The sequence below is a fragment of the Cajanus cajan genome, chromosome 1 (assembly GCF_000230855.2).
Source record: "Cajanus cajan strain Asha chromosome 1, NIPB_CcT2T_4, whole genome shotgun sequence".
NCBI classification, from domain to species: Eukaryota; Viridiplantae; Streptophyta; class Magnoliopsida; order Fabales; family Fabaceae; genus Cajanus; species Cajanus cajan.
In genome coordinates, this window is record NC_138517.1 from 9,140,482 (window position 1) to 9,166,760 (window position 26,279).

The 26,279-nt window shown below is 35.7% G+C and overlaps 1 protein-coding gene, 1 long non-coding RNA gene and 1 pseudogene across 2 annotated transcripts; 1 reads left to right on the forward strand and 2 right to left on the reverse strand.

The window, feature by feature from the left end:
• The first annotated feature begins 188 nt into the window (after nt 1–188).
• On the forward strand, nt 189–709 carry LOC145957712 (uncharacterized). The gene is made up of 2 exons (XM_083074144.1): nt 189–611; nt 695–709. The coding sequence occupies exons 1-2, from the start codon at nt 189–191 to the stop codon at nt 707–709; spliced, it is 438 nt and encodes a 145-aa protein (XP_082930270.1).
• A 4,034-nt stretch (nt 710–4,743) lies between these two features.
• LOC109793021 (miraculin pseudogene) lies at nt 4,744–5,556 on the reverse strand (annotated as a pseudogene).
• Nucleotides 5,557–6,434: 878 nt separating this feature from the next.
• On the reverse strand, nt 6,435–12,204 carry LOC145957819 (uncharacterized). The gene is made up of 3 exons (XR_014433785.1): nt 11,063–12,204; nt 8,159–10,320; nt 6,435–7,164 (listed from the first exon to the last, which is right to left on the reverse strand). It is a non-coding gene; the product is annotated as an uncharacterized LOC145957819 (long non-coding RNA).
• Nucleotides 12,205–26,279: the final 14,075 nt, after the last annotated feature.

Sequence of the window (26,279 nt, forward strand, 5' to 3'; positions counted from 1 at the left end):
GCATTTATAATTTACATCGGTTTTACTCCAACCGATGTAAATATAGCGATGTAAAATCTTATTTTTGTAATAGTGGAACCATAGTAGAACCCGAAGAAGGATCTTCAGACTTGGAAGATTGGTGGACTGTTCAAGCAATGTTGGTGTCATGGATTTTGAGTACAATTGAGCCAACTTTGCGAACAACCATGTCATACTTGGAAACTGCCAAGGAGATGTGGGATGACATAAAAGAAAGATTCTCAGTTGTGAATGGCCCACAAATTCATCAGCTGAAATCAGAACTGGCACAATGCAAACAAGGAAGGCTGTCCATGGTAGCCTATTACGGGAAGTTAAAGGCACTGTGGGATGATTTAGCTGTCCATGAACCAGCTTTGACCTGCACCTGTAAAGGGTGCACATGTGGCCTTGCGGGAAAGCTTGAAAAACGCAAGGAAGAAGAAAGATGCCACACCTTCCTGATGGGGCTAGACGATGCATTGTATGGAACAATTCGTTCCAACCTGCTCGCTACAGACCCTATGCCATCCCTGAACAAAATGTTCGAAATTCTTGTACAAGAAGAACGAGTGCGGAATATCACCCAAGAAAGAGAAGAGCGTCCGGAAGTAATGGCCTTAGCAGTTCAAGCAAGTGCGAAGGTCAAGGGGCGTGAAAACAAAAGTAAAATTGTTTGCACACACTGTAATAGGGCAGGACACGATGAAGCCGGTTGTTTTCTGCTTATAGGATACCCAGAATGGTGGGAGACCGTCCAAGAAACGATGGAAAAATAGCTGCACGAGGACGAAATCAAAACCGAAGTGGAGGAACAGGATCAGCTACCTCTCGTGCACCAAAGGGACTTGTACGCGCTAATGCAGTACAAAAATCTGATTCTAATCTTGGTGGTGATGCAGAATACGGAGGACTGAGCAAGGAGCAATGGAAAACTCTGGTAGAAATGCTTAATTCATCCAAAGTCACTCCAAATGAAAGCATGACTGGTATGTTTAAAAATAATGCATGGATACTTGACAGTGGAGCATCAAATCACATGACAAGAAATTTGCAACACCTGTGCAATGTGAGGGACGTGTCTGGATGTCCTGTTGGGCTTCCAAATGGACACACTGTTATTTCTAATAAGGAAGGAACAGTAAAACTTACTGATAATTTAAACCTTGAACAAGTACTTTATGTACCTCAATTGAAATGCAACTTGATTTCTATATCACAATTGTCAGATGAATTAAATTGTAATGTCCAGTTTGTTGGTAATATGTGTGCTATACAGGACCGAACCTCGAAGATGCTGATTGGAGCGGGTGAACGAAGGGATGGACTCTATTTCTTTCGAGAGACCCTCATGAAGAAGGTATGCAACGTTGAAGGAATGAATGAGCTAGAAGTATGGCACAAAAGGTTGGGACATCCATGTTGGAAAACTACTCAATTAATTTTCAATGTCAATGGAAGTAGAATTAGTACTATCAAAAATAAAGTTTGTGATACATGCCAAAGAGCAAAGCAAACTAGAGAAACATTTCCTTTGAGTAATAATCAAGCTTTTAATATATTTGATTTGATACACTGTGATTTATGGGGTCCATATAGAACTCGTTCATCTTGTGGTGCTTCGTATTTTCTTACAATTGTTGATGATTGCTCACGTGCGGTATGGATCTATTTGCTAGTTGATAAGAAAGAAGTCATGAAAGTGCTAAAAAATTTCTTTTCTATGGTGGAAAGGCAATATAACAAAAAGGTTAAAACTATGAGAAGTGATAATGGAACGGAATTCATTTGCATGAGAAATTATTTTCTAGATCATGGGATAATTTTTCAAACTTCATGTACAAACACACCTCAGCAAAATGGGAGGGTCGAACGCAAACATCGACATATTCTCAATATTGCCCGAGCTTTGCGATTTCAAGGTAATTTGCCTATTGATTTTTGGGGAGAGTGTGTATTGACAACAGGATATTTGATCAATCGTACTCTAAGCACAGTTCTAAAAGGCAAAACACCATATGAAGTGTTACATGGACAAAAACCATCCTACAATCACCTACGTGTGTTTGGTTCGTTATGTTTTGCTCGCAACCAACACACCAATGGTGACAAATTTGCAAGTCGAAGTCGTAGATGTGCCTTTATGGGATACCCTTATGGGCAAAAGGGTTGGAGAGTTTATGATCTTGAAACTCATGAATTTTTTATTTCACGAGATGTGCAATTCTTTGAAAACCAATTTCCATATCAGTGTTCTAAAAATGAAAAAGAATCCTCTCACTCCTTGCCTGCTGATAATATGGTAGACACTGCTCTTGACGACATGGAATCATCAACAGACCTTGCTCTCAACAAGGGGGGTACACACACAATCATTGTAGCATCCACAGGCTCCGTAATGGAGACTTCGGACATTGCTAGAGGTATTCTTGAAAACTTTGTTCCAGACACTCAACCGCAAACCCCAGTAGAGCACACCACCAACACCACAATGCCTAGTAATCCTGATGAAAATTTGTTACTTGGACGTGGGTATCGTGTAAAACAACCATCAACAAGACTTCAAGGGTATGTAACACACACTGCACAAAAGTTGAGTCCTTCCCCTAGCTCATCAGCTCCATCACATCCTTCAGGTACTCCTTATCCTATTGCTCACTATGTAAATTGTGCCAAATTTTCTTTGCCACACAGACACTTCCTTGCAGCAATCACCGTTGAAAAAGAGCCCCTATACTTTCATGAGGCAGTGAAAGATGCAAGATGGAGACAAGCCATGCAAGCTGAGATAGATGCACTGGAACGTAACAATACATGGAGCATGCAACCATTGCCTTCAGGGAAGAAATCTCTCAGATGTAAGTGGGTATATCGCATTAAGTATAATTCTGATGGCACCATCGAGCGATTTAAAGCCCGTTTAGTTGTGCTCGGAAATCATCAAGAAAAAGACATCAACTACACTGAAACGTTTGCTCCCGTTGTAAAGATGGTAACAGTGCGAACTGTTCTTGCTGTGGCAGCTGCCAAATCCTGGGAACTTCATCAAATGGACGTACACAATGTGTTTCTACACGGTGATCTCCATGACGAAGTGTTCATTTGCATGCCTCCTGGTTTTTTTGTTTCAACACCAAACATGGTGTGCAAACTTCAAAAATCGTTATACGGCTTAAAGCAAGCTCCGCGTTGCTGGTTCACTAAATTTTCTCATGCACTTATATCTTATGGATTTCAGCAATCATGTCTTGATCATTCTCTGTTCACTTTGCATCAAGAAGGGGTTCAACTTGTTGTTCTTATTTATGTTGATGATCTAATTATTGCTTGCAATGTCTCCTCAGCCATCAAACGATTTAAAGCTTACCTCAATGAATGCTTCCACATGAAAGATCTTGGCAAATTGAAGTATTTTCTAGGTATTGAGGTTGCTCGCAATCCTACGGGCATTTTTCTTTGTCAACGTAAGTACACGCTTGATATTATTTCTGAAGCTGGCCTCCTTAGAGCTAAACCTACAGGCACCCCATTAGAGCAAAATCATCGTTTGTCTCTTGCTACCGGAGCTCTTCTTGCTAATCCAGAATGCTATCGCAAGTTGGTTGGGCGATTGATTTACCTGTGTTTTACACGCCCGGAGCTTTCGTTCAGTGTTCACACACTATCTCAGTTCATGCAAGAGCCACGAATTGAGCATTGGGAAGCTGCTCTCCGAGTGGTTCGGTTTCTCAAAGGCAATCCCGGTCAAGGCATATTGCTCTCTCGCAACTGTGATCTACAACTTCATGGCTGGTGCGACTCTGACTGGGCTAGCTGCCCTCTTACACGTCGCTCCGTTACCGGTTGGCTGGTCCAGCTTGGTCAATCCCCTATCTCTTGGAAAATAAAGAAACAACAAACTGTTTCTCGATCGTCAGCTGAAGCTGAGTATCGGTCCATGGCAACTACTACCTGCGAACTCAAATGGTCAAAAGGGATTCTTTCCAACCTCGGCATCACTCATACCAAACCTATGATCATTCATTGTGATAGTCAAGCGGCCTTGCACATTGCTAAAAATCCGGTGTTTCACGAACGTACAAAACACATAGAAGTAGATTGTCATTTTGTTCGTGATGAAGTATTTCGCCACAATATTCTTCCAACCTATGTCTCTACTACCGATCAACTAGCAGATATCTTCACAAAAGCTTTGGGAAAACCGCAGTTTGAATCTTTCTTAGGCAAGTTGGGCATTATCAATCTCCATGCTCCCACTTGAGGGGGGGTAATACTGTAACAACTTCTTGTTAACATATTGTTAACAAAGTTTGTTATTATATAAAATATAATTCTGAAGTTGTTATGTAAATTAGAAAAGATTGATTATTTATTTTTCTGTTAACAATTCTAAAATACTGTAACAATAGACTATTGAGGAATCTGGAACCATTTTTCACATAATTTGTACATCACACTTAATTTTTAATTAATTCATATATCGACAACTAATATATGTATTCATTATAAAGTAAAAATGAAAGAGAGTATACAAAGAAATACTAAAATTATTTTACGAAGAATGGAATTTTTTTTACGTTAATTTATTAGTTTGTGATAAAAACCTTAAATGATTATTAAAAATGAATGGAAGTATAGTGCTAATTAAGACTTAGTTATATGGACAAATGTCATAAAATAATAGTTCGTTATTCATACAATATAGAATATGACAAAAGCATCAATTTTATTCGTCCAACATGCTTTTCCAGAAGAAATATCACATGTTTATTAATTCCACATCAATCAAACCCATTAACAAAACAAGATCAATACAGAATGTAAAGGTGAACAGACATAGTTATTTTTTCATGCATTAATAATGATGCTTCAAGTAGATGGCTGGAACCTAACTTTGTAAGGTTCATCAGTGAGAGCCACACGCTGGTTCCCATTACTATCCCTAAACACCCCAACATTCTTACACAAAGGCTTGCAATAGTTGCACACTGTGGGGCAGAAAACAAGCTTGTAATCATCATCATACTCCTCAATCTTGAACCAATTGCTGAGTGTGTCCACGCTAGGGTTTCCCAAAACACCACCAGTGGTTACAAACCACTGTCGAGTTGAATCATCAAAAGCATCAAGCTTCCACACGGTGGATTCACTACAACTTGTCTTAAGGGAGGTTTTGATGTTCAAGTCAGTAGAAACCCTGATAACCCCTTTCTTAGGGTTCACAGGCATGTAAATGTCACTGCTTGACCTCGAAAACCCTCAACCACCACAACACTAAGTGGACAAGTCTGGTTGGATGATCTTGCTACAAGAACAAAACCACTTCCAACAACACAAGGTCCATGTCCGTCACACGGAGTACTTGGGACTGGTCGAATATAATAATTTATACCAGCTCGAATTATTTTACGTTCTGTATCAATCACTTGCTTTGGAGAGGCATCACCAACTCCAAACAATGGTTGAGTACAAAGAGCAAAGAAAAGTACAAATGAAAGATACAAGAATTTCATTGTATTGTTTAAAGTTTGTGAATGTATGGGTTTTAGAGGAGCTTATAAGATTCAATTTATATATATTTCTATTGATGGTATGAATCATTCTATGGACTTGTATAAAAGAGGATAAGGTCAACGATTTTGGCTAACACAATTAATTAAGTTTTCTTGTTAAATTATACTACTTCAAATTCTCCACGTCTAGCTGTCAGAATTGATTGTCATGAAACGAATGGTTGGGCACTTCAGCTAATATTTTTTCAATTAAAAGGACTTGTTAGAATTTGCTTTGCCTTCTGATGATATCTGTCCTATAGCAGCCGACCTATGCATACTATGATACACTTCAATTGAAATGTACAATATTTCAGAATCTCCAAGGTTTTATTTTATTTTATTTTTTCTTGTGAGTTCTATCTATTGTCTAATTAACATTTTTCTAGCCGTTTTTTTTTTCTCTTGTGAGACATATACCTAGCCTTATAATATAGATCCAAATTTTCACAAGAATCATTTTTTCTTTCGTTTTTTTTTTTTAACTTTTTAATGTAAATTGAAAGAGAAAGGTCCGGATCCATTAAAAACATAGAAGAAAAGAGGAAGAATTTAAGAGTTATTCGGTATATAGGAAAAAATTTTCATGCTTGTGAATCATAAATTATTTTTAAGAATCATGATTTCAATAAATAATCAAAATCTTGGTGGGTTATAAATATACTTTTAAAAATTATTTAATAATTAAATATTTTTATTATATTAAATAAATAAATAATATAATATAACACTTTTAATATATTAAAATTTTATTTTTAATTGAAGAATGTTAGTTTCTCCATCTCTTTTTATAGGAAAAAAGTGAAAAAATTATCTAAAAATTATTTCCAAAAACAATGTAAGAAGCAATTTATTTTAGTACTATTTTTAAATAACAAAAAAATATTAAAAAAAAGTCACAAATTCAAATTTTTAGAAAAGTAAAAACTTTTCAGTAAAATACACTTTCTTACATTAGCCAAAATACCAAAATCTAGAAAAGTAGAATCCAACATAAAATAATAAAATAAAAAAAATTAAAATAAAATAAAAACGAAGTCTATCGTCAATATATCACCCATTATTAGCTAAACCTTTCACTTCATTTGAGAGAAGTTTAAACTATATTAATTTTAATTTAAAAATATATATATTTCCTTTTATTAATTAGGGATTGATATATGTTATATAATTAGTGTTTTGTTAATGTAGAAATGTTTTTGGGGGCAGTTTTCCCCCTCTTCTTATGACTTCTAACATATTCCCTCTGTGGAATGTAATCTGTGGGTGGCTACTTATGCAAATGGAAACAATTGGAGATGGGAGTTCTTCAAACTTTGTTACCTAACGATATTTGTGAATAGTTTTGGATGCAGATTGTAGATTAGGACATTCGGCCAAATTTGATGAGCCTTGGCTAAATGATGCTTGGCTGAGTTTTAACATCAACAACGACAAGGAGCTTACTTCAGTTATAGTAGTAGATGGAATACCATGTTTGGAGTGACTGTTTATCACCAGCAACACCTCTTTCCCCATACACCCTTCTTGTAATTAACCGTAAGCAATAGAAGGCTCTCAGAAAAAAATGAGCAAGATTAACAACCGTGCGATCTTTCATTCCTTTGCAACCCTGTCATTGAAATTATCAAATTTGTTCCATTATTATGTAATTTGTTTAATCTTATTTCCAAACTGTCAGTATGTGACAACATGAATAATATCAAATGGAAAGGGGACGATGACGAAGAAAACTATATTGAAAAACCATAGAATTCTACGCTTTTCCATGTTAAAAATAAATATATTGAAAAACGCGGTTGGGAAAACTTAAATTCTTCAAAACAAAAAGGAATTAAAAAATTGTAAAATTTAAAATTGGGTTCACTACAACAAAATTTGTTATTAACGACAATTATTTAATGATAATAATTTAATTGCCGCCATATATTTAAATATTAATGACTAATATATAATAGTCACTAAAAATGTATTTATATTACACTAAAGTTTACTATTAGCGATAGTTATTTATTAGAAAAAACTTAAGTCTCACATCGATTAGAGATAAAATAATTAAATAGTATATAAGTGAGTAATAACTATCACCTTACAAGTTCATTTTATAGTGTGACACCCTTACTACCCCAACACATTGTCGCAACCTGAATTTTTCCGATCTTGCGACCTATGATTTGACATCCTTTTAAAAGTCTCATCAATTAAGGAATGTCCGGACAGTAGACTAATCCTTAATTAAAGGTTTTGAAAAATGAGTTCATGGAGTCACCACCAATGTTTTACTCAAAACATTGGAAAAAGAAGAGGTTTTTAAAAGTCCAATAATGGTCTTGACAACCAGAATTGGGTTCGGGGGTCGGTTACGTGTAGAGAACGTATTAAGCACCCCTACAACGCCCTAAATCGGTACCCTATGATGAAGATAACGTAATAAGAATTAATAATTAAAATATTTAATCCCCTTTATTAATAATTATTTACATGCTTAAAATTTAAATTATGCAATTAATCCTAAAATGTCTACATGATTATTTTTTATTATAACAATATTTATTATATAGATGAAATAAATAAATAAAAAAGAAGAAAGAGATTAACAGAAATACCTCTTGAATGAGCTCTATTGGATCTTCAAAATAGGGAGATTTGAGGTGCTTTGTGGCAACCTTTTGCACTACAATTGCCTCACAACACTCAAGAAATACAATAGGAGAGAGAGAGAAATAGAGATGCGACACAAATCTCAAGAAATATAATAAAAGGAAGAGAGATCGAGAATTTTCGTGCTCAAAGGAGTCTTATTCGAAATTTCTCTGGCCCTCTTGAGAATTGTGCCCGAGGTCTCTATTTATAGGCATCAGATGTGGGCCGGAACGGCCCGTTCTAGATTTGGAATGGCCCGTTCCGAATCCGAACGTTATATGTTATCTTTGCACTCTAGAACGGCCCGTTATGAAATCAGAACGGCCCGTTCCGGAAACCAGAACGGCCCGTTCTGATTTTGGTACGCCCGTTTCAATCCTACAATTTTAGGCCCTTTGAATGGTTTGGAACGGACCGTTCTGGTCTAGAACGGCCCGTTCCAACCTACAATTTTAGGCCCTTTTTGGAGTCTCAGAACGGCCCGTTCTAGTTCGAGAACGGCCCGTTTCTGGCCACTAAAAATAGATGATTTGGCTTTTGGGCCCTCTGATGTCCTATTTTGGTGTTTGTATGCCCCTCGGACGAAATTGGGTGTCTACACACTAAAGAATAAAATATTCAACATTGGTAAAAAGGGTTCACATAAAACCTTCATAAATAACCAAAATAATTAAAAATAAAATTTAGAAAATAAAACTTGAGAGTATACAAATTATTTTTAAAAATAATAAATACAACTCTAAATCCATATAAAAATTCCATATCTTAGAATTTTCTGCCCGGATGTCACAATATCAGAGCACACCCACAACTCAATAGTGGAAATTTTAGATGTTACTCAAAGTCGGATCTTCCTCTCCTAAAACATCCACAAATTGTACGGTAAGAAAAGAAAACATTTACATATAAAGCACACAAGGAAATCCACAACATCATCTCATCATAACTTCAAGTGTTATTTACAAGCATTTATATATATCATAATTCATCAATCATTCATCATTTTCATATCTAATTTCACTATTACATCAATCCATCACAATTCACAATTACATCAATCCTCACAATTCACATAAATTTTACAATTAACATTATGTCAAGGCCACACCACAACTGACACAAGTGATATGGGTTAATTGTCTCACTCATCCCACACCATGCCAGGGGCACGCTCGTCCTTGTAGCATCACTTACCTAAGGTTCGTCTCATCCCTGATCATTAGTGTGAGGAACCACAATCACATTACAATCCACACAAGTCTAGCAATTAACCCTATGCCAGGACTGCCATATTTGACATAAGTGATGCGTGTTAATTGCCTCACTCATCCCACACCATGCCAGGGGCACGCTCGTCCTTGAAGCATCACTACTCAAGGTTCGTCTCATCCCTGGTCATTAGTGTGAGGAACCACAATCACAATCATATTTACATCCATATAACATCTCATCTCATAGCTCAATTCCATATCACATACACAATTCCATATCACATACACAACAGATAAGTCCAACAAAATAAGGGTTTACATACCCCTCAAGCAATTCACATCTAGATCATCAATTCTTATCAAGTAATATAATAATAACATTCATAAATTAATATAATAATCAATAGAATTATCAGTTCAATATAATTTTAACATAAATAGTAAAACCCCAAATTATTCCAAAACCTGTGACACCCTCTACCCCAACATAAATACACAGTAATTGTAAACAAATTTTTTTTTGAGTGAATAAAATCTTTCATAGATAAAACAATTGTCTCAAAAGGTAGAAGATTCACATTCATAATTCATCAAAACATAGGAAGTCATGTAAGTATCAAAATTCAAGAAATCATATAAAAGAAAATATAGGTTAATTCCAGTAAAAGTGGCAGTGCCTTCTAGTTAGGAATTAATTTATACATTTCAAGTCATGTAATAAAAATATTAGGACAAAGATGTACATTTTGGTCTTTTCTCAAAAATGTTCAAAATTACAAAAGAAGGGAAAATTAAAGCTTTTAAAATAATAACATATTAAACTAAGCTAGCTAAGCCCCAATGTCACATCCTATCAGAGCATGCCCAACTGAAGCCTTAAGCCTCACTACCAACATCCTCATGATGTTGATTACCTGCAACATAATTTAAACATATACAAAGGCAACAAGGGAGTGAGAAACGTCTCACTCAGTTTCAGGTACAGGAATAAAGGCTAGATAGCACTCACACACACACAACAAATATAAGTCACTTATAAACAATACACATACATCATTAATATCAAATATATATTCATTTATCATGCAATGATGTCATGAACTTGACTTATAAATGCATGCATGTGGCGCCATAAGGAAGTTTCACATATCATCACTGGTGACCCAAAGGTACACCTGGTTACATCACTGGTGACCCTAAGGTACACCTGGTTACATCACTGGTGACCCTAAGGTACACCTGGTTACATGTCACGTCACTGGTGTCCCGAAGGCACACCTTGTTAGCATCACTAGTATGCGGCCTCAGCGGCACACCTGGAATAATATGTGCATATGATGCATGTCATATCTTTATTGACTCAACACTCGACTTGTTACACAACTTAGTACATCGCGTTATATTTTCATAATCATAGTTTATCTCGATTGTTCATTAATCCAATAGTCCAATAGTCCAACCGTTCAAGGGTCCAACAGTTCAAGGATTACCTCAAACAAGGAATCAAGTAATAGAAAATAAAGCAAAACACATTAATAATGCATAATATTCAAAGAAACAACACAACAAGCAAGGGATCGGGAGCCAATCCAACAAACAAACTATTTAACAATTATTCCCACACCCCAAAGCGAGGTTTCCCACTCCCCCCCTTACCTGGATAACAGGCGCTAAACTAGAGCAGAACCTCCTCTTATGGATTCCTCTTGGTCTTCAAAGAGAAGAAGAGGGAAAGAACAGAGAGTAGAAGAGAAGAGAAAGATTTAGTAGAGAAGAGAAATGAGAGGTGTTTTTGGGATGATTTGTAATGCAAGAGTGAAGGCCTATTTATAGCCTTCAAAAAACACATAAAAATTGTAAAATAATGGGGAAAAGCATGGACAAAACGAAATGGAGAAGCTGGTGTAGCAAGTGGGATGAGTTGGTGTTGCAAGTGGAATGAGTTGGATGCCATTTCCGCACCGACTTTTGGGCGCCATTTATGACCTTTTATTCGGCATAATTTGAAAATTGTTTCTTCATAAAAGTTGTTTAATTTTCTCTTAGCTTTCTATAGACACCAATTGTGACTTATTTTGAGTTTTGAAGCGAGAGTTATGACTAAAATACCGAGACATGTCACAGGTCTAGGACAGCTTAGCGTGTAGAAACTTGGCCGCAAATTTTGACCATCAAAAGAGCCAAATTAGAATACGGCTATTTCTATAAAAGTTGTAGGTTTTCTCTTATCTTTCCATAGCCACCAAGTTTGTATTATTTGGACAACCACAGCCCAAATTATGTCCCAAAAATTGAGGCTTGTCAATCAGCCCAGCGAAAACACGAAAAAAATTCACCATTATCTAATTAGACTCAACAACACACATATCTTTCTAAAGCCTACAATTAAACATGAATGGAGTATGAATTAGCTACAATTGAAGTAAAAGATAACCATCAAATTATTACTAAATACCATATAATAATATTTTGGAAAACTGGGGTGTTACAAAACCTAACTCATAGGCACTTCTCTAAAGTTTCGTTCTCCCTCTCAGATCATCATTCTTACAAATTAAATATATATTTCTAATCCTCAACACATATAGAATCTAATGGGATCATCAATTTCTCAAACAGAAATAATCCAATTTTTCCAAAACCTAACTTACAGGCACTTTTCTATAATTTTGTTCTCTTTTCCATAGCATCATTTTTACAAATTAATCATATATTCATAGTCCTAAATATATACAGAATCACATAAGACCAATAATTCTCCAAACATAAATAATTATAAAATTACTCATAATCCTAAGGGACTCTTCCTCTACCCAATTCCCTCATGTAACTCTATATATAAATAATTCCCTTTTCCCCCGTACTTGAATAAACAGCAGTTGAAACTAAAACAGAGATCTCTTGGTCTCCTCCTCTAAGTGCCCCTCAATCTTCAAAGAGTGTAGAAGAGAAAAAAGAGAATGTAGAAGAAAGAAGTCAAAACTGAAAGAAGTCAGAACTGAAAAATATGATTTTAGGAGTGTCAAAGCACTCAATTTATAGGCATCAGGATTCGCGAAATGGCCCGTTCTGAAATCTCACGTCATGTGTAAAATTCACATTCAGAACGACCCATTCTCAAACCAGAACGGCCCGTTCTGGGGTTTGCATTAAAACTCTCAACGGCCATATTTTGGAATGTCCCGTTCCGAAACCGGAATGGCCCGTTCTCAATAAGGTTCAAAGGCCATTTCTGAAATTCGGAACGGCCCGTTCCCAACTAAGAATCATAGACAAATTTTATGGTTTGGAACGGCCCGTTCCAAATCTGGAACGGCCCATTCCGAGCTACCAAAAGTAGGTCTATTTAGTAATTTGGAACGACCCGTTCCAATTTTGGAATGACCCGTTCTAATTTTGGAACGGCCCGTTCCGGGCTACTAAACCACCTTAATTGGGCTCTTGGCCCAATGAAAATTGGGCTCTCAAACAATTTGTGAAAATCGGGCTGTTACAATTTTCCCCTCCTTTTAGAAATTTCGTCCCCGAAATTCACTTGAAAACAGAAATAGGTAGGCTCCACGCATTTTGTTTCCTAATTCCCCAGAAACCTCCCTACCTTATTGATATGCAACTCTATCAAATTTTCCAAGGAATATCTATTATCAACAAGGATAAGGCAAGTATACTTGATGAGTCTATCCACTATAACTCAAAAAGAATCAATTCTTTAAGCACCTCAGACAAACCTACAACTAAGGCCTATCCACACATCGTCTCGTTTCCAAAATGAGACGTCTAAAGGCTACAAAATTTGTAAAGACTTCGAGCATACTAAACACAAGTACACAAATTACTCTATTACTCTTTTTATCTAAGGCCACTACACTTCCGCTGCACTACTCTGATACATCCTCCTAAGGTCCTAATACATCTTAGTAGCTCCTAAATGAATGTTAAGAGTACTCTCATGTCTTTTCTCTGAGATCATCTTCCTAGATTCAGGATTACTAAGCACCCAAGTTTTATTCTTGAATTTCAAAATAACATCAACTCCTACTCGAAAAGGGTTATCCATACTCCTAATAAACTTCTCCACTTGGTTCACCAAGAAAGGATCTAACTCCTGGTCTTCTTTTATCTCATCTATTAATTTATTAGTCCTTTCCAACATACTCAATCTAATGCTCTTAAGGCTAATTTTACGCACCAAGCTTAAGTCTCTAAACTCTTCAATCAAATCCAACCTTAAAATCATCAAAGACGAGAGGGGAATGGTCATCCTACTCAAGATATCTGCTACAATATCAGACCCTCTCCAAAGATCAAGCACCTAAGTGTAAGTTCACTAGGTATACATACCAGATCTCTAATTTCACCACTCCATCTACGCCCAAGTCAAACTCTTATCCATCACCTTATCCTATCCTATAGCCTCATATCTTGTCACCAAAATGAATCAATTAATTATACATCTCCAATTTCCTTCAACAATTCACTCTTACTCAAGTTATACCTAGTTTCATACTACTCGGAGTAATCTCATAAGTCAAACTTAAATCTTTAATTTCAGCCAAAAAGATCCATCTCTCTAATCATAAGGAAAAATATTGTAAAGGGTTCCTACTCAAAGCATCAACCAGCACATTGACTTTATGCAAATAACAACTAAGATTGAAATCCAAGTCCACAAAAATTCCAACTATCATTTTTGTCTTATATTCAAGTCCTTAGGGTCAAACAAAATTTGAGGCTCTAATGATCACTAAATACCTCCAGCTTAGAATCATATAGTTAGTGTCTCCAAATCTTAGTGTAAATATCACGATTGCTCACTCAATGTCATGGGTAAGGTAATTCCTCTCATGAATTTTCAATTGCTTATAAACATAAGCTATTACCCTTCCTTCTTGTATCTACACTACCTCCAAATTCATCTTAGAAGCATCACTATATACCACATAAGACTTACTAAAATCCGGTAACATTATCCAATCTTTCCTTAAGAGTTTGAAACCTACTCTCACATTTATTATCCCATACAAAGGCAACTATTTCCTAGTCAATCTAGTCAAATAGTAAGCAACCTAGAGAAGTAAGCGACAAAATGCTTTGGGGAGTTGAAAATAAGCATAGGTCCGGGGATCCTCGATATAGGTTAACCTTTTGAACTACTGTTGAATTCATGGGTAGGCAAAAGAAAATTTAGTGAACTGAAACATCTTAGTAGCTAGAGGAAAAGAAAGCAAAAATGATTCCTGTAGTAGAGGTGAGTGAAATGAGAGCAACCTAAACCTCGAACTGCTATCTTAAAAATTTACTCAGTAAATCTCCTATAAATTATCCTAAGAAAACTCTTAACCTCACTAATTTACTTTTAGTATCTCCCACTTAAGCACAACTTCTACCTTAGGTAGATCTACGTTATACCTTCGCTAGAAATTACAGGGCCAAGAACACTCACCTCATACAATCAAAAATCACACTTAGATAACTAGCATAAAACTGTCTAGCATCCTCAACTCTAATTTGATGATATCACATCCTAAGGTCAATCTTACTAAACATACAAACACCCACTAATTGATATATAAGATCATCTATCCTCATATCAATATACATGCATATCAAATCATATTAAAACACCTAATTCAAACATTCATGTATATACTATACCTAATCATGTATGAATCCATCATCGTTTACTCCATACAGCATGTACATGAACCAACTTTACCACATAGCATCATACAACCTTAAACTACCTCTCAATCTACATGAAAACACCTCAAAACATCATAACCAAATCAATTTTCTTATCCTTGCATTGTCTAACAACTCAAAACATCATGACACCGTACATATCCCTTCAACAACTGGCAAGAAAGGATACCTAGAGAGTTACACTCGTCCAATGATCTCAATCCTATTTCAAAAGAAAGATAAAAGAATAAGCTATAACTCTTATGAAGACATGAGATTCTGAATAGATCATCTTCTTAGTTAACAATTCAAAAATCACAACAGATATATTTAACGCTTACAACTAGCCTCTAATTACCAAAACAACTATAACTGGAGTTCTAAACCTTCATTTTACCTAATTCTAGTGCCAATGAAAAGATCACATCCAAGACTACAACTTTCATGCAGACCACAAAATCTAAATCTATCAATACGGTACTCCTACTGGCATAACAAAACTACAGGGAAAACATCTCCTACACTAGACAATAATCACTACAAGAAAATGACGATTTTGCGACGGTTATATGGCCTACATTGTGACGGTTAGAACTGCCACAAAGACAACATTGCGATGGTTTGGGAACCGTCGCAGAATCGTCCGTCACCAGACAATTTTGCAACGGTTATCAGAACCGTTGCACAAACCGTCGCAAAATTGGAATTGCGACCGTTTCATCAACTGTCGCACCAAATGCCTCTATATTAACATTGCGACCCTTTCATCAACTGTCGCACCAATTGCCTCTAAATTAATATTACAACCCTTTTTTTACCCGTCGAAAATTATAATTTTTTTTTATTTTAATAAATTTATTAATGTAACAATCCTCATATTTGGCCTTTCAAGGATTTTATTTCTCGATATTTCACTGTTTAACATATTTTATCCTTACTTGTGCAATTTCTGGGAAACTTCCCAGAAGGTCACCCATCCCTGTACTACTCCAAGTCAAGCACGCCTAACTGTGAAGTTCTGATGAGTAAGCTACCGAAATGTATATGTATATTGTCAGTATAACTTGTACAAATTAATTCATTTAAGTCATCCTCAAATATACAATCTCATATTTGTACTATAATAATAATATATAATAATTTTATATTACAAATAATAATAATAATAATATATTTAGTTATTCTTTATTTATATGTACTTACTTTTATAATTAACATCTATTTATTTTGATTTAAAATTATAATTTAAATTATTTAAATTTTTTAATTTATAATGATAATATAATTTATAAAATTATAAATATTTATTTATTACATACTTATAAATTAAATTTTAATATTTTAAATAAATTATTAATTAATTTAATATATTTATTTACCTTAAATCAAACATATAAAATTCAAAAAAAATGTATTTATCCTTGTTTTATTTTCTAATTATCAACTATTAATAAAATACTAACTTAAAATCTTATCTAATTATATATAATATTCTCATATCAAATTTAAAACCAGATATTAGTTATACAAAAATATTAAGATCATATAGTAAATTGTCAATAAGATTTTAGTTAAATAATTTAAAATAATTAATGTTTCAATTATATTGTTAATTAGAAAATAATTTATTCCAAAACTAATTAATTTTTTTATATTAATTATTAGTAAAATTTAATAATTTTTAAATTAACAATTAATTGGATCGATGAAATTCAACACACACGATGAGTTATTGACCGGAATAACTTTACCAAGAGTTATTTTGTAAGTTATCTTAAATCAAACATATAAAATTCAAAAAATGTATTTATCCTTGTTTTATTTTTTAATTATCAACCATTAATAAAATACTAACTTAAAATCTTATCTAATTATATCATAATATTTTCATATCAAATTTAAAACCAGTTCTTACATTTTTGACAAATATAAATTTTTCTGAAATTTTCCATCAATAATATAGCTTTTCCTACAAAAATTTTCTCATCGAAAATATAAATTTTCCGACAGATTTAATTTTGATTTTATAAGAAATCATCTTCGATTAATATAACATTTTGTATATATGATTTAACAGTAAAAGATTTTCAATTTAACGGTTAAATTTACAAAATTCACATTTAATATAAAGTTATTGAGTGGTGTAACACTTAGTAAAATTTACACTGATGTAATTATAAACCCCCTCATATATATATATATATATATATATATATATTAAATGTGACTTTTACTAAGTATTACACCGCTCAATAACTTTATACTAAATGTGAATTTGGTAAATCCAACTGTTAGATTGAAAGTTTATATCTCTAATAGATTATATATACAAAACTTTATATTAACCCAAGATGATTTGAGACTTCATTTTTATAAAACAAAATTGATGTAATATATTCATTTCAAAATACACTAAAATATAAACAATTTGATTACCTTCTAGTTGTTGTTCAATTTTAACAAAATTTGATATACACTTATAAAGTGATATGAACTTTCAATTTAACGGTTGGATTTACAAAATACACATTTAATATAAAGTTATTGAGCAACATAATACTTAATAAAAGTTACATTGGTATAATTATAACCCCCTATATTATATATATATATATATATATATATATATATATATATATATATATACAGGCAAGATGTACGTTTGGAATAGTGGGCACTTGCCCCACTACTATTTGACATATACATAATTTTTTATCTAAAAAAATAATATATTTTAAAAAATAAAAATTATATTCTAATAAAATAAAAATATAGATTCAGAAAAAATGTTTATTTATTTTATATCTGTCAAATTTTTGAAAGAAATTAATTCTCATGTAATAAATTTTTTTTCTTAATAATTAATTAATATTTTAAAAAAGTTTAATTATAATATATATATGTATATATATATATATATATGTCTTAATATTCACATATATAATGTAATATATTAAAATAAAAAGTTTTTTGATAAAATAAAATTTTTACCATGCATGTTTATCTTTTGTGGTTTTTATTTATTGTATACGTTGATTGAAAAAATCAAAATAGTAAAATTGTATATATTGATTAAAAAAATCAAAATAAGATAAATCAGAAGATTTATGTTCCATTTAGAATTGTTATTATAAGATATATTTTAAAATAAATTATCATCTAAAAATATATATTAGATATTAAAAACATATTTATATGATAAATAAATTAAACTGGATTTTTATAAAATTTAACATATTTATTTTTATATTTTTAATAGTTTTAAAAAGATGGACATTTAAAATAAAGCTTATAAAATTTAACATTGAAATTATTCAATAATATGTGATGTGATAACTCAAAAATTAAGTTATAAAATGATAATTATACTTATTTATATACTCTAACACATCTTACATATAAGATAAATTCATAAGTTTGTTGAAAGATAAATTTATATTCTAGTCACAATTTTGAAATTATATAAAGAAAAAAAAATCGTGTACCTCATGTTAAAGAAAGTATATATAAAATTGTTAATAAAATATAAGTTCATTAAGATAATATACATAATACTTCAAAAAAAAAACTTTTAAATTCTAATAAAAAAAATGATGAAAATTTTGCGACGGTTTATGACTAACTGTCGTAATGTTAAATTTGCGACGGTTTATGATTAACTGTCGCAAAGTTAAACTTGCGATGGTTTATGATAAACCGTCGCAATGTTAAACAAATTTTATAAATCGTCGCAATGTTAAACAAATTTTGCGACAGTTTATGATAAACCGTCGCAATGTTAAACAAATTTTGCGACGGTTTACGATAAACCGTCGCAATGTTGAACAATTTTGCGACGGTTTTGAAAAACTGTCGTATGAAGGGTCGCAATATCAAAGCGACGACAGTTTCTAGATAACCGTCGCAATTTGTCCATCGCAATTTATCATTTTTCTTGTAGTGAATAGTGCACTAACATCCCACAAAATACCTCAACCTTTCCAAACTTACTTCTTTCTACCTTAAACTCATATCCAAGCTTCCAACTACAATCCCTAAATGAAAATAACTCACCTATTCCACAAAAGACTTAGAGCTGAAATAAAATCCTCATGTAACCTAACCCCTAACAAGATTAATATGCAAGCATCAAAACTTAAGGAAATCACCAACACTTTGACCTTTCATCAAGAACACTCAAAGCTCTAATGCTCGACACATAACCTCTTGGATTCAATCACTACAACTATAGCTTTTAGAAACGCCACCAATCGTAAACTCTTAATACATTCAATAAGTCAATTTCTCACCCACATCCAAGGTTCCACTAGTTCTAGTTAGTTAGCAAGATACCTTGTCTTCTACCACTACTTGCACCTATGCTTGCAACACGAGCGATGCCACCCAACCACTACTTCTTACATAAGCAAGAAGTACCAAAACAATTAAGCAATCATGAGAATAACAAAGAGCAATCAAAAATAGCATCATCAAGTTATATCATGTCTATCAAACAAATCTTGAGAACACAATGCACACAAATAAATAAACAACAACATAATCAATCATCACATTAGCACATCAATAAGTTCAACAATCAATTCATCACATTATTAATTTACCAAACAAGCATAGTAGACTCATAACTCACGGTTGATTGGATCGACCTGCTTTGATACCACTAAATGTGACACCCTTACTACCCCAACACATATATAAATAAATCTTGTAAATAAACTAAAGAATAAAATATTCAACGTTGGTAAAAAGGGTTCACATAAAACCTTCATAAATAACCAAAATAATTAAAAATGAAATTTAGAAAGTAAAACTTGAGAGTTTACAAATTATTTTTAAAAATAATAAATACAACTCTAAATCCATATAAAAATTCCATATCAATCCTAGAATTTTCTGCCCCAATGTCACAATATCAGAGCACACCCACAACTCAACAGTTGACATTCTAGATGCCACTCAAAGCTGGATCTTCCTCACCTAAAACATCCACAAATTGTACGGTGAGAAAAGAAAACATTTATATATAAAGCACACAAGGAAATCCACAACATCATCTCATCATAACTTGAAATGTTATTTACAAGCATTTATATATATTTGTTAGTACCTGAAAATGAAGTCGAAGACACTCGAATTACAAGGGTGCTCGAAATCCTAGATGTTCGGAAAAAGACAGAAAAGTTTTTAAAGAAGGCATACGAAGCTTGAAGAGAATCAAGAGATACGCGAAGACATTTTTCGTGAAACTCTCGCAATCCTCGAACTAGGAAGGATGTTGTCCAGGAAAAAGGGCTCACTGCCTCGCAACCTCTCAAAGTATAAGCAGAATCAGGAAACATTCAAGTATAGTTTTCGTTGGTTACTCGAAATCCCAAGGATCCGGACATGCGCGAATACACTTCGTAACCTCTCAGAATGAAGAACTTAAAGGAGACACAATTTAAGAGTGGTTAAAGTAACATGGGATAAGTGTCAAAGGCTGCAGAACGGTTTGGGGGAAGTTAAATGAGCATTTCCAGAAGTTATCCAAAGACGTGCCCGGGAGTAAGCCACTATGTGGAAGTTTAGAACAGTTATGCACTTCCGGGGGCACGTCAGAAATAGTTATTTTTCCCAAATCTTTGTCTATAAATTAAACAAGCCATGCTCGTAGCAAAAGGTCAGAAATCTAATTCCCACAATACCTCAGTAGGAACTTTTGGTCTAGGGATAGACCTAGTCGAAATAGCCTTTTGTTTTCCTTTGTCTCGGGAAGATCTCCGAGTGGTGGAAACTTGAAAAAAGGTTAACAGGCAAAGAGATTAGTATGACATTCGAGTGACAATTTCGAGTGTGCTCAGAAAGATAACTTACAGATTGCCCACTTTGAGAATCCGAACGAAGTTTTTTCTTAGGAACTTCAACCTCCTGCAAAAAACAAAATGCAAAAACATGAGCGGCTAGAAATTTAGTACAATTATGAAAAAAGGAACATATGTTGTTATTCTTACCTTCGAGCGAGACCGAAGTCGGTCAGAAAGAGTTTTTCGTTTTTGAGGCTTCAACGAAGTATCATCTTCGTCATCCTCGGAAGCTGTCTCCCAGTGTTGAGTGTCCTCGTGATGTTGAGGAACTTTTTGGGCAACAGCAGCTAAACATGAGGAAAGTGGAAAATGAGTAGAGATGTGAAATTCGAAGCCAGCATAAAAAGAAAAGGCAAAGCTTAATTACCAGGATAGACAACAGTATTGTCAACCCAACACAAAGGCCATTGTTTATCCCTGGGAAAATCACACAGAACATCCCGTACTCGTCACTCGATCCTTAACAGGAATGTTCTTATTATCCTCATACGAGGGATTGAGGGTTCTCACCCAAGGAGGATAATCAAGACGTTTCGCAAGGCTAAAAAAGGCATTAGGAAGAGGAGGTATGTCCTTAGGACAAAACTTTGCAAAAATAGTTTGACCCTCAGGATCAATGACTTTATTTCGACGGATGTTCCGTTGTACCATTCTATTCAGGGATAAAGTAGGATCGAAAATAGTTCGAAACATATTTTAGGGGCGATAACAAACTCTGTAATATTGTTCGAACTGGGAATTAATGTTGCGATTATCGTAAATACCTGAAATCTTTGGGCCCTGCAGGGAAAAGGGAGAATTTGTAAGTTTCCGAGAAAAGTCCTCAAAGGAAAATATCTTGTCGGTGTAATATCCACACCACCATCGAAGGTAGCACTTGGACACCAAAAATGCAGGAAGGAAAAAATAAGGTGTAACACCCTGGAATTTCTACTATTACAATATCAATTATTGTCTATTTTTATATATTTATGAATATTATTTTTATAGTTATTTTAGTTAATTAGATAGGTTTTTATATAATATCTTAGAGGTTTGTAACAATTTAAATTATTTGTGAAAGTTTTTATAAAATTTTGTTTCTGTTTACGCCAGAACGGGTTGTTCCAAAAGTGGAACGACCCGTTCCAAACGAAGAAAATAAGTTACTTTTGAAGCAGCAGAATGGGTCGTTCCAAAAGTGGAACAGGCCGTTCCAAATTAGTAAAATGGCCTATTTGGGTTTCTCCAGAACGGGCCGTTCCCAAAGGGAAACGAGCTGTTCCAGAATTCTAAAAATGCCTAAAAAGTTTAGTTAGAAACTGGGCGTTCCAACTAAGGTCAATGTGCGTAAATTGAACTTCAGAATGGGCCGTTCTAGTTTTAGAACGGGCCGTTCTACTTTTTGAAAATGGGTCATTCCGATTTTGGAACGGGCCGTTCCAGTTGAGAATTTTACGTATATTTGAAGGATCCAAAAAGGGCCATTCCGAATTCAGTACGGGCCGTTCCGGGTGCGCCAGGATGCCTATAAATAGGGGCAGGACGGTGAAAAAAATTATACTGAGTAAGAAGTGAAAATTTTAGAGAGAGAAAGAGAGAGAGAGAGAGAGAGAGAGATAGAGAGAGAGAAAGAAACAGAAGGAGAGGGAAAGAAAGAGGGAATCTAGAGGAGGAGGTCCTGCCCAAGTTCCAACTCTTGCTTATCCAGGTAAGGGGGGAGTGAGAAACCTCGCTCTGGGGTGTGGGGATAATTGTTGGATAATTTGATTGTCGGATTGGCCCCCAATCCCTTGCTTGTTGTTCTATTTTATTTTCTGTTTGCTCTATTTTGTCCAACAGTTATTTAAAGCCAAATAGGTAAAACATGTTATTATACAAGCAAGGGGTAATAAAGTAATTTTAAACTATTATTTTTTAGAAGTAATCCATCACTAAATGGGACTAACTCTCGAGGCTTCCCCAGTGGAGTCGCCATTTGTCGCCACCCGCCGAAACGGACCTTGGCACTCGCGACGATGGTCTGACTCGTTTTAATTTTTGAAAGTGGTGGATTGTTAGAACGACTTATTCTCAAACTGAGACCTTGTCGAACTAACAATTTTATTAAATGGTTCACCAATCCATGTTAATCCCAAGCGGGACCCTCCATAGATTAGTGGTTTTCGTAAAAAGAGGGTTCTTGGAGTCGCCACCAATGTTTTACTCAAAACATTGGAAAAAGATATAAGGCAATTGATTTTCAAAAATCAACCTTGGCCATTACAACCAGAGTTGGGTAAGGGAGTCGGTTACGCGTGGGGAAGGTGTTAGCACCCCACAGCGCCCCTTTCAGGTTCCCTATGACGGATTATTTCTTAAATAACAGCATAAAATTACTAAATTACCCCTATTTATTATAAGCAATTATAACTCGGATATCTACATGATGACAATTTATATATATGCAGCAATCAGAAAGTAGTAAAAGAAGGGATTTTAGAGAAGAAACCTTTGAAGCGTGCTTTTATATATTCAAACGGAGTCTAGGAGGCTTTTTGGCGCTCCTTCCCACTACAAGCTCGCTCGCTCCTTCCTAAAAAATAACTTTTGACTATGGAAATCAAAATGATTTCCCTTCGACTAGTTCGAATCCTCAAGCTAAGTGCTCAGAACTCAAGAACTTCGTCGGATCGACTCTCAGAGTGATTTCTAGGGCAGAACACTGCTCAAAAACCCCAGAAAACTCAAGGAGAGAGTCAAAACTGTGTGGAAAAGTGTGGAATGACGTCCAAATGACGTCCTATATATAGGGATGAGGCGCAGTACGGCCCCTGGGGTCAATACGGCCCGTATTGAGTTTTTGTACTTCAATACGGCCGTATTGAATTCAGTACGGCCGTATTGAAGTTCAACAACTTCAATACGACCGTATTGGTTTCAGTACGGCCGTATTGTAGTACAAAATATGCAGTACGGCCGTACTGAACTCCAAGGAGGCCGTATTGAGCTCCAAACCTCCCACTTCCTTATTTTTAGCTACTCTAAGACCTCTAAACCTACAGATAGTCATCCTATGGTCTTCTAGGAGTCCTTCTGGCTGACTTTCCTTCGATCTTTGAGAGTCTTATTTCCGACCCGGACAATTTTCGGGGTCTACAGCTGCCCCCCCTTTACTTAGTCAAACGGCCTTTGGGTGTAACGATTGACAAGTAAAGGAGTTGACCCAATTGTCCGGGGAACGTGCCAACCTTCTGACTTGTAGTGTCTTCCGGTGGAAAATCGTTGAGTTGCCTCTCCAGGTTGATGCATACCTCGGCGTTTCTGACAACCTAGGTAGCCGAGTACCGCCTCTCCAGGCTCAACTTCACTCGACGCCCGAGCCGGAAGTTGAACACCAACGTGTTTCTGACGACGCTGATGGTTGAGTACCGCCTCTCCAGGCTTAGCTTCACTCGACGCCCGAGCCGAAAGCTAGACACCAGTGTGTTTCTGACAACACTGATGGTTGAGTACCGCCTCTCCAGGCTCAACTTCACTCGACGCCCGAGCCGGAAGTTGAACACCAACGTGCCTCTGGTGACGCTGATGATTGAGTACCGCCTCTCCAGGCTTAGCTTCACTCGACGCCCGAGCCGGAAGCTAGACACCAGTGTGTTTCTGACAACACTGATGGTTGAGTACCGCCTCTCCAGGCTCAACTTCACTCGACGCCCGAGCCGGAAGTTGAACACCAACGTGCCTCTGATGACGTTGATGGTTGAGTACCGCCTCTCCAGGCTCTGCTTTGGTTGTTTCTGACGACCTAGGCAGCTGAGTTTGCCCTCTCCAGGGTCTGCGGTTTGCCCTCCCCAGGGTTGCGTACCTCCGTGCTTCTGATCACTTTGGTAGCGTGAGTCTTGCCCTCTCCAGGGTCTGCGGTTTACCCTCCCCAGGGTTGCGTACCTCCGTGCTTCTGGTCACTTTGGTAGCGTGAGTCTTGCCCTCTCCAGGGTCTGCGGTTTACCCTCCCCAGGGTTGCGTACCTCCGTGCTTCTGGTCACTTTGGTAGCGTGAGTCTTGCCCTCTCCAGGGTCTGCGGTTTACCCTCCCCAGGGTTGCGTACCTCCGTGCTTCTGGTCACTTTGGTAGCGTGAGTCTTGCCCTCTCCAGGGTCTGCGGTTTACCCTCCCCAGGGTTGCGTACCTCCGTGCTTCTGGTCACTTTGGTAGCGTGAGTCTTGCCCTCTCCAGGGTTTTGAGATGATTTTGTCTCCACAGTCCACGATGCTGCTTCGACGATTGTTTTTGGATTTTGTGCCGCTGAGGGCTGGATAACGCAGGGATCCGTCTAGGGGATGTGCAGTTACTCATAGGTTCTTGTGTCCCAACTTTCCGTTGCGTAGTTGGTGCCCAATGGGGAATTTCTGATTCCTTGGGGTGCAGACACAAAGATTCTCTTTCTGAGATGAGCGGTGCCTTATGATTGGCTGACGTCCTTTCGACGTTGGTGGAGTATCCCGATTATCCTTATTCGGGTGACTCTTTTTTTGATTTTTCTGATTTTGTTGCCTCTGTGTAGGCTGTTATCCGCTGGGGGATTCCGTCGTATTGATTTTGATCGGCCTCTTCTGTTAGGCGGATTTATCTTGTCGTTTGGTGTTTGGCTGAATGCCGAATTCCGCTTGGGGAATGGTTATTGATATTTTTGGATTTTTGCTTTTTGAAGGAATGCCTCTGTGTAGGCGACTGGGGATTTGAAGTTTTTATGTATCCCAGAGTATTATTTAGAAAGCCTCTGCAGGCTTAGCTTCACTCATTACTCGAGTTGGAAAGCTACCTTCCATTGAGGAAGTCTAAGTCCTTTTGACTTGGATATTTTGTTTGGATGATCATTGCTTCCCTTGGGGAATTTTGCTGATCTCGCTTTGATAGCTTTCACTGGGAAATTTGGTCCAAGAGTGAAAGCTAAAATATCTCTGGGGAGTATTATTTCGGCAAGCCTCTCCAGGCTCAGTTATTCTGTGAGAGTATTATTTCGGCAAGCCTCTCCAGGCTCAATTATTCTGTGGGAGTATTATTTCGGCAAGCCTCTCCAGGCTCAATTATTCTGTACGATGCGGTTGATTTTTTTGTTCAGCCCTGGAATGCAAGCTGAGATGTCTTTTGGAGAGTATTATTTCGGCAAGCCTCTCCAGGCTCAGTTATTCTATATAATTTGTTGGATTTTCTGTATTTTGCCTTTTTTTTGTCGATTTTTGGCTTTTTCTGTGTTTTTGTTGACTGCTGTCATACACAAGCAATTTTTCTATTTTTCTATTTTATGCGATTGCCTCATGATAAGGTTTTTGAATGTGCAACTAATCATGTGTGTGATGCACGAAATGCAAGTTTTATTATTTTGTTAATATT

What these genes read in the sequence shown, in the direction of transcription:
- LOC145957712 (XM_083074144.1), top strand. Translation starts at nt 189, where the DNA reads ATGTCATACTTGGAAACTGCCAAGGAGATGTGGGATGACATAAAAGAA.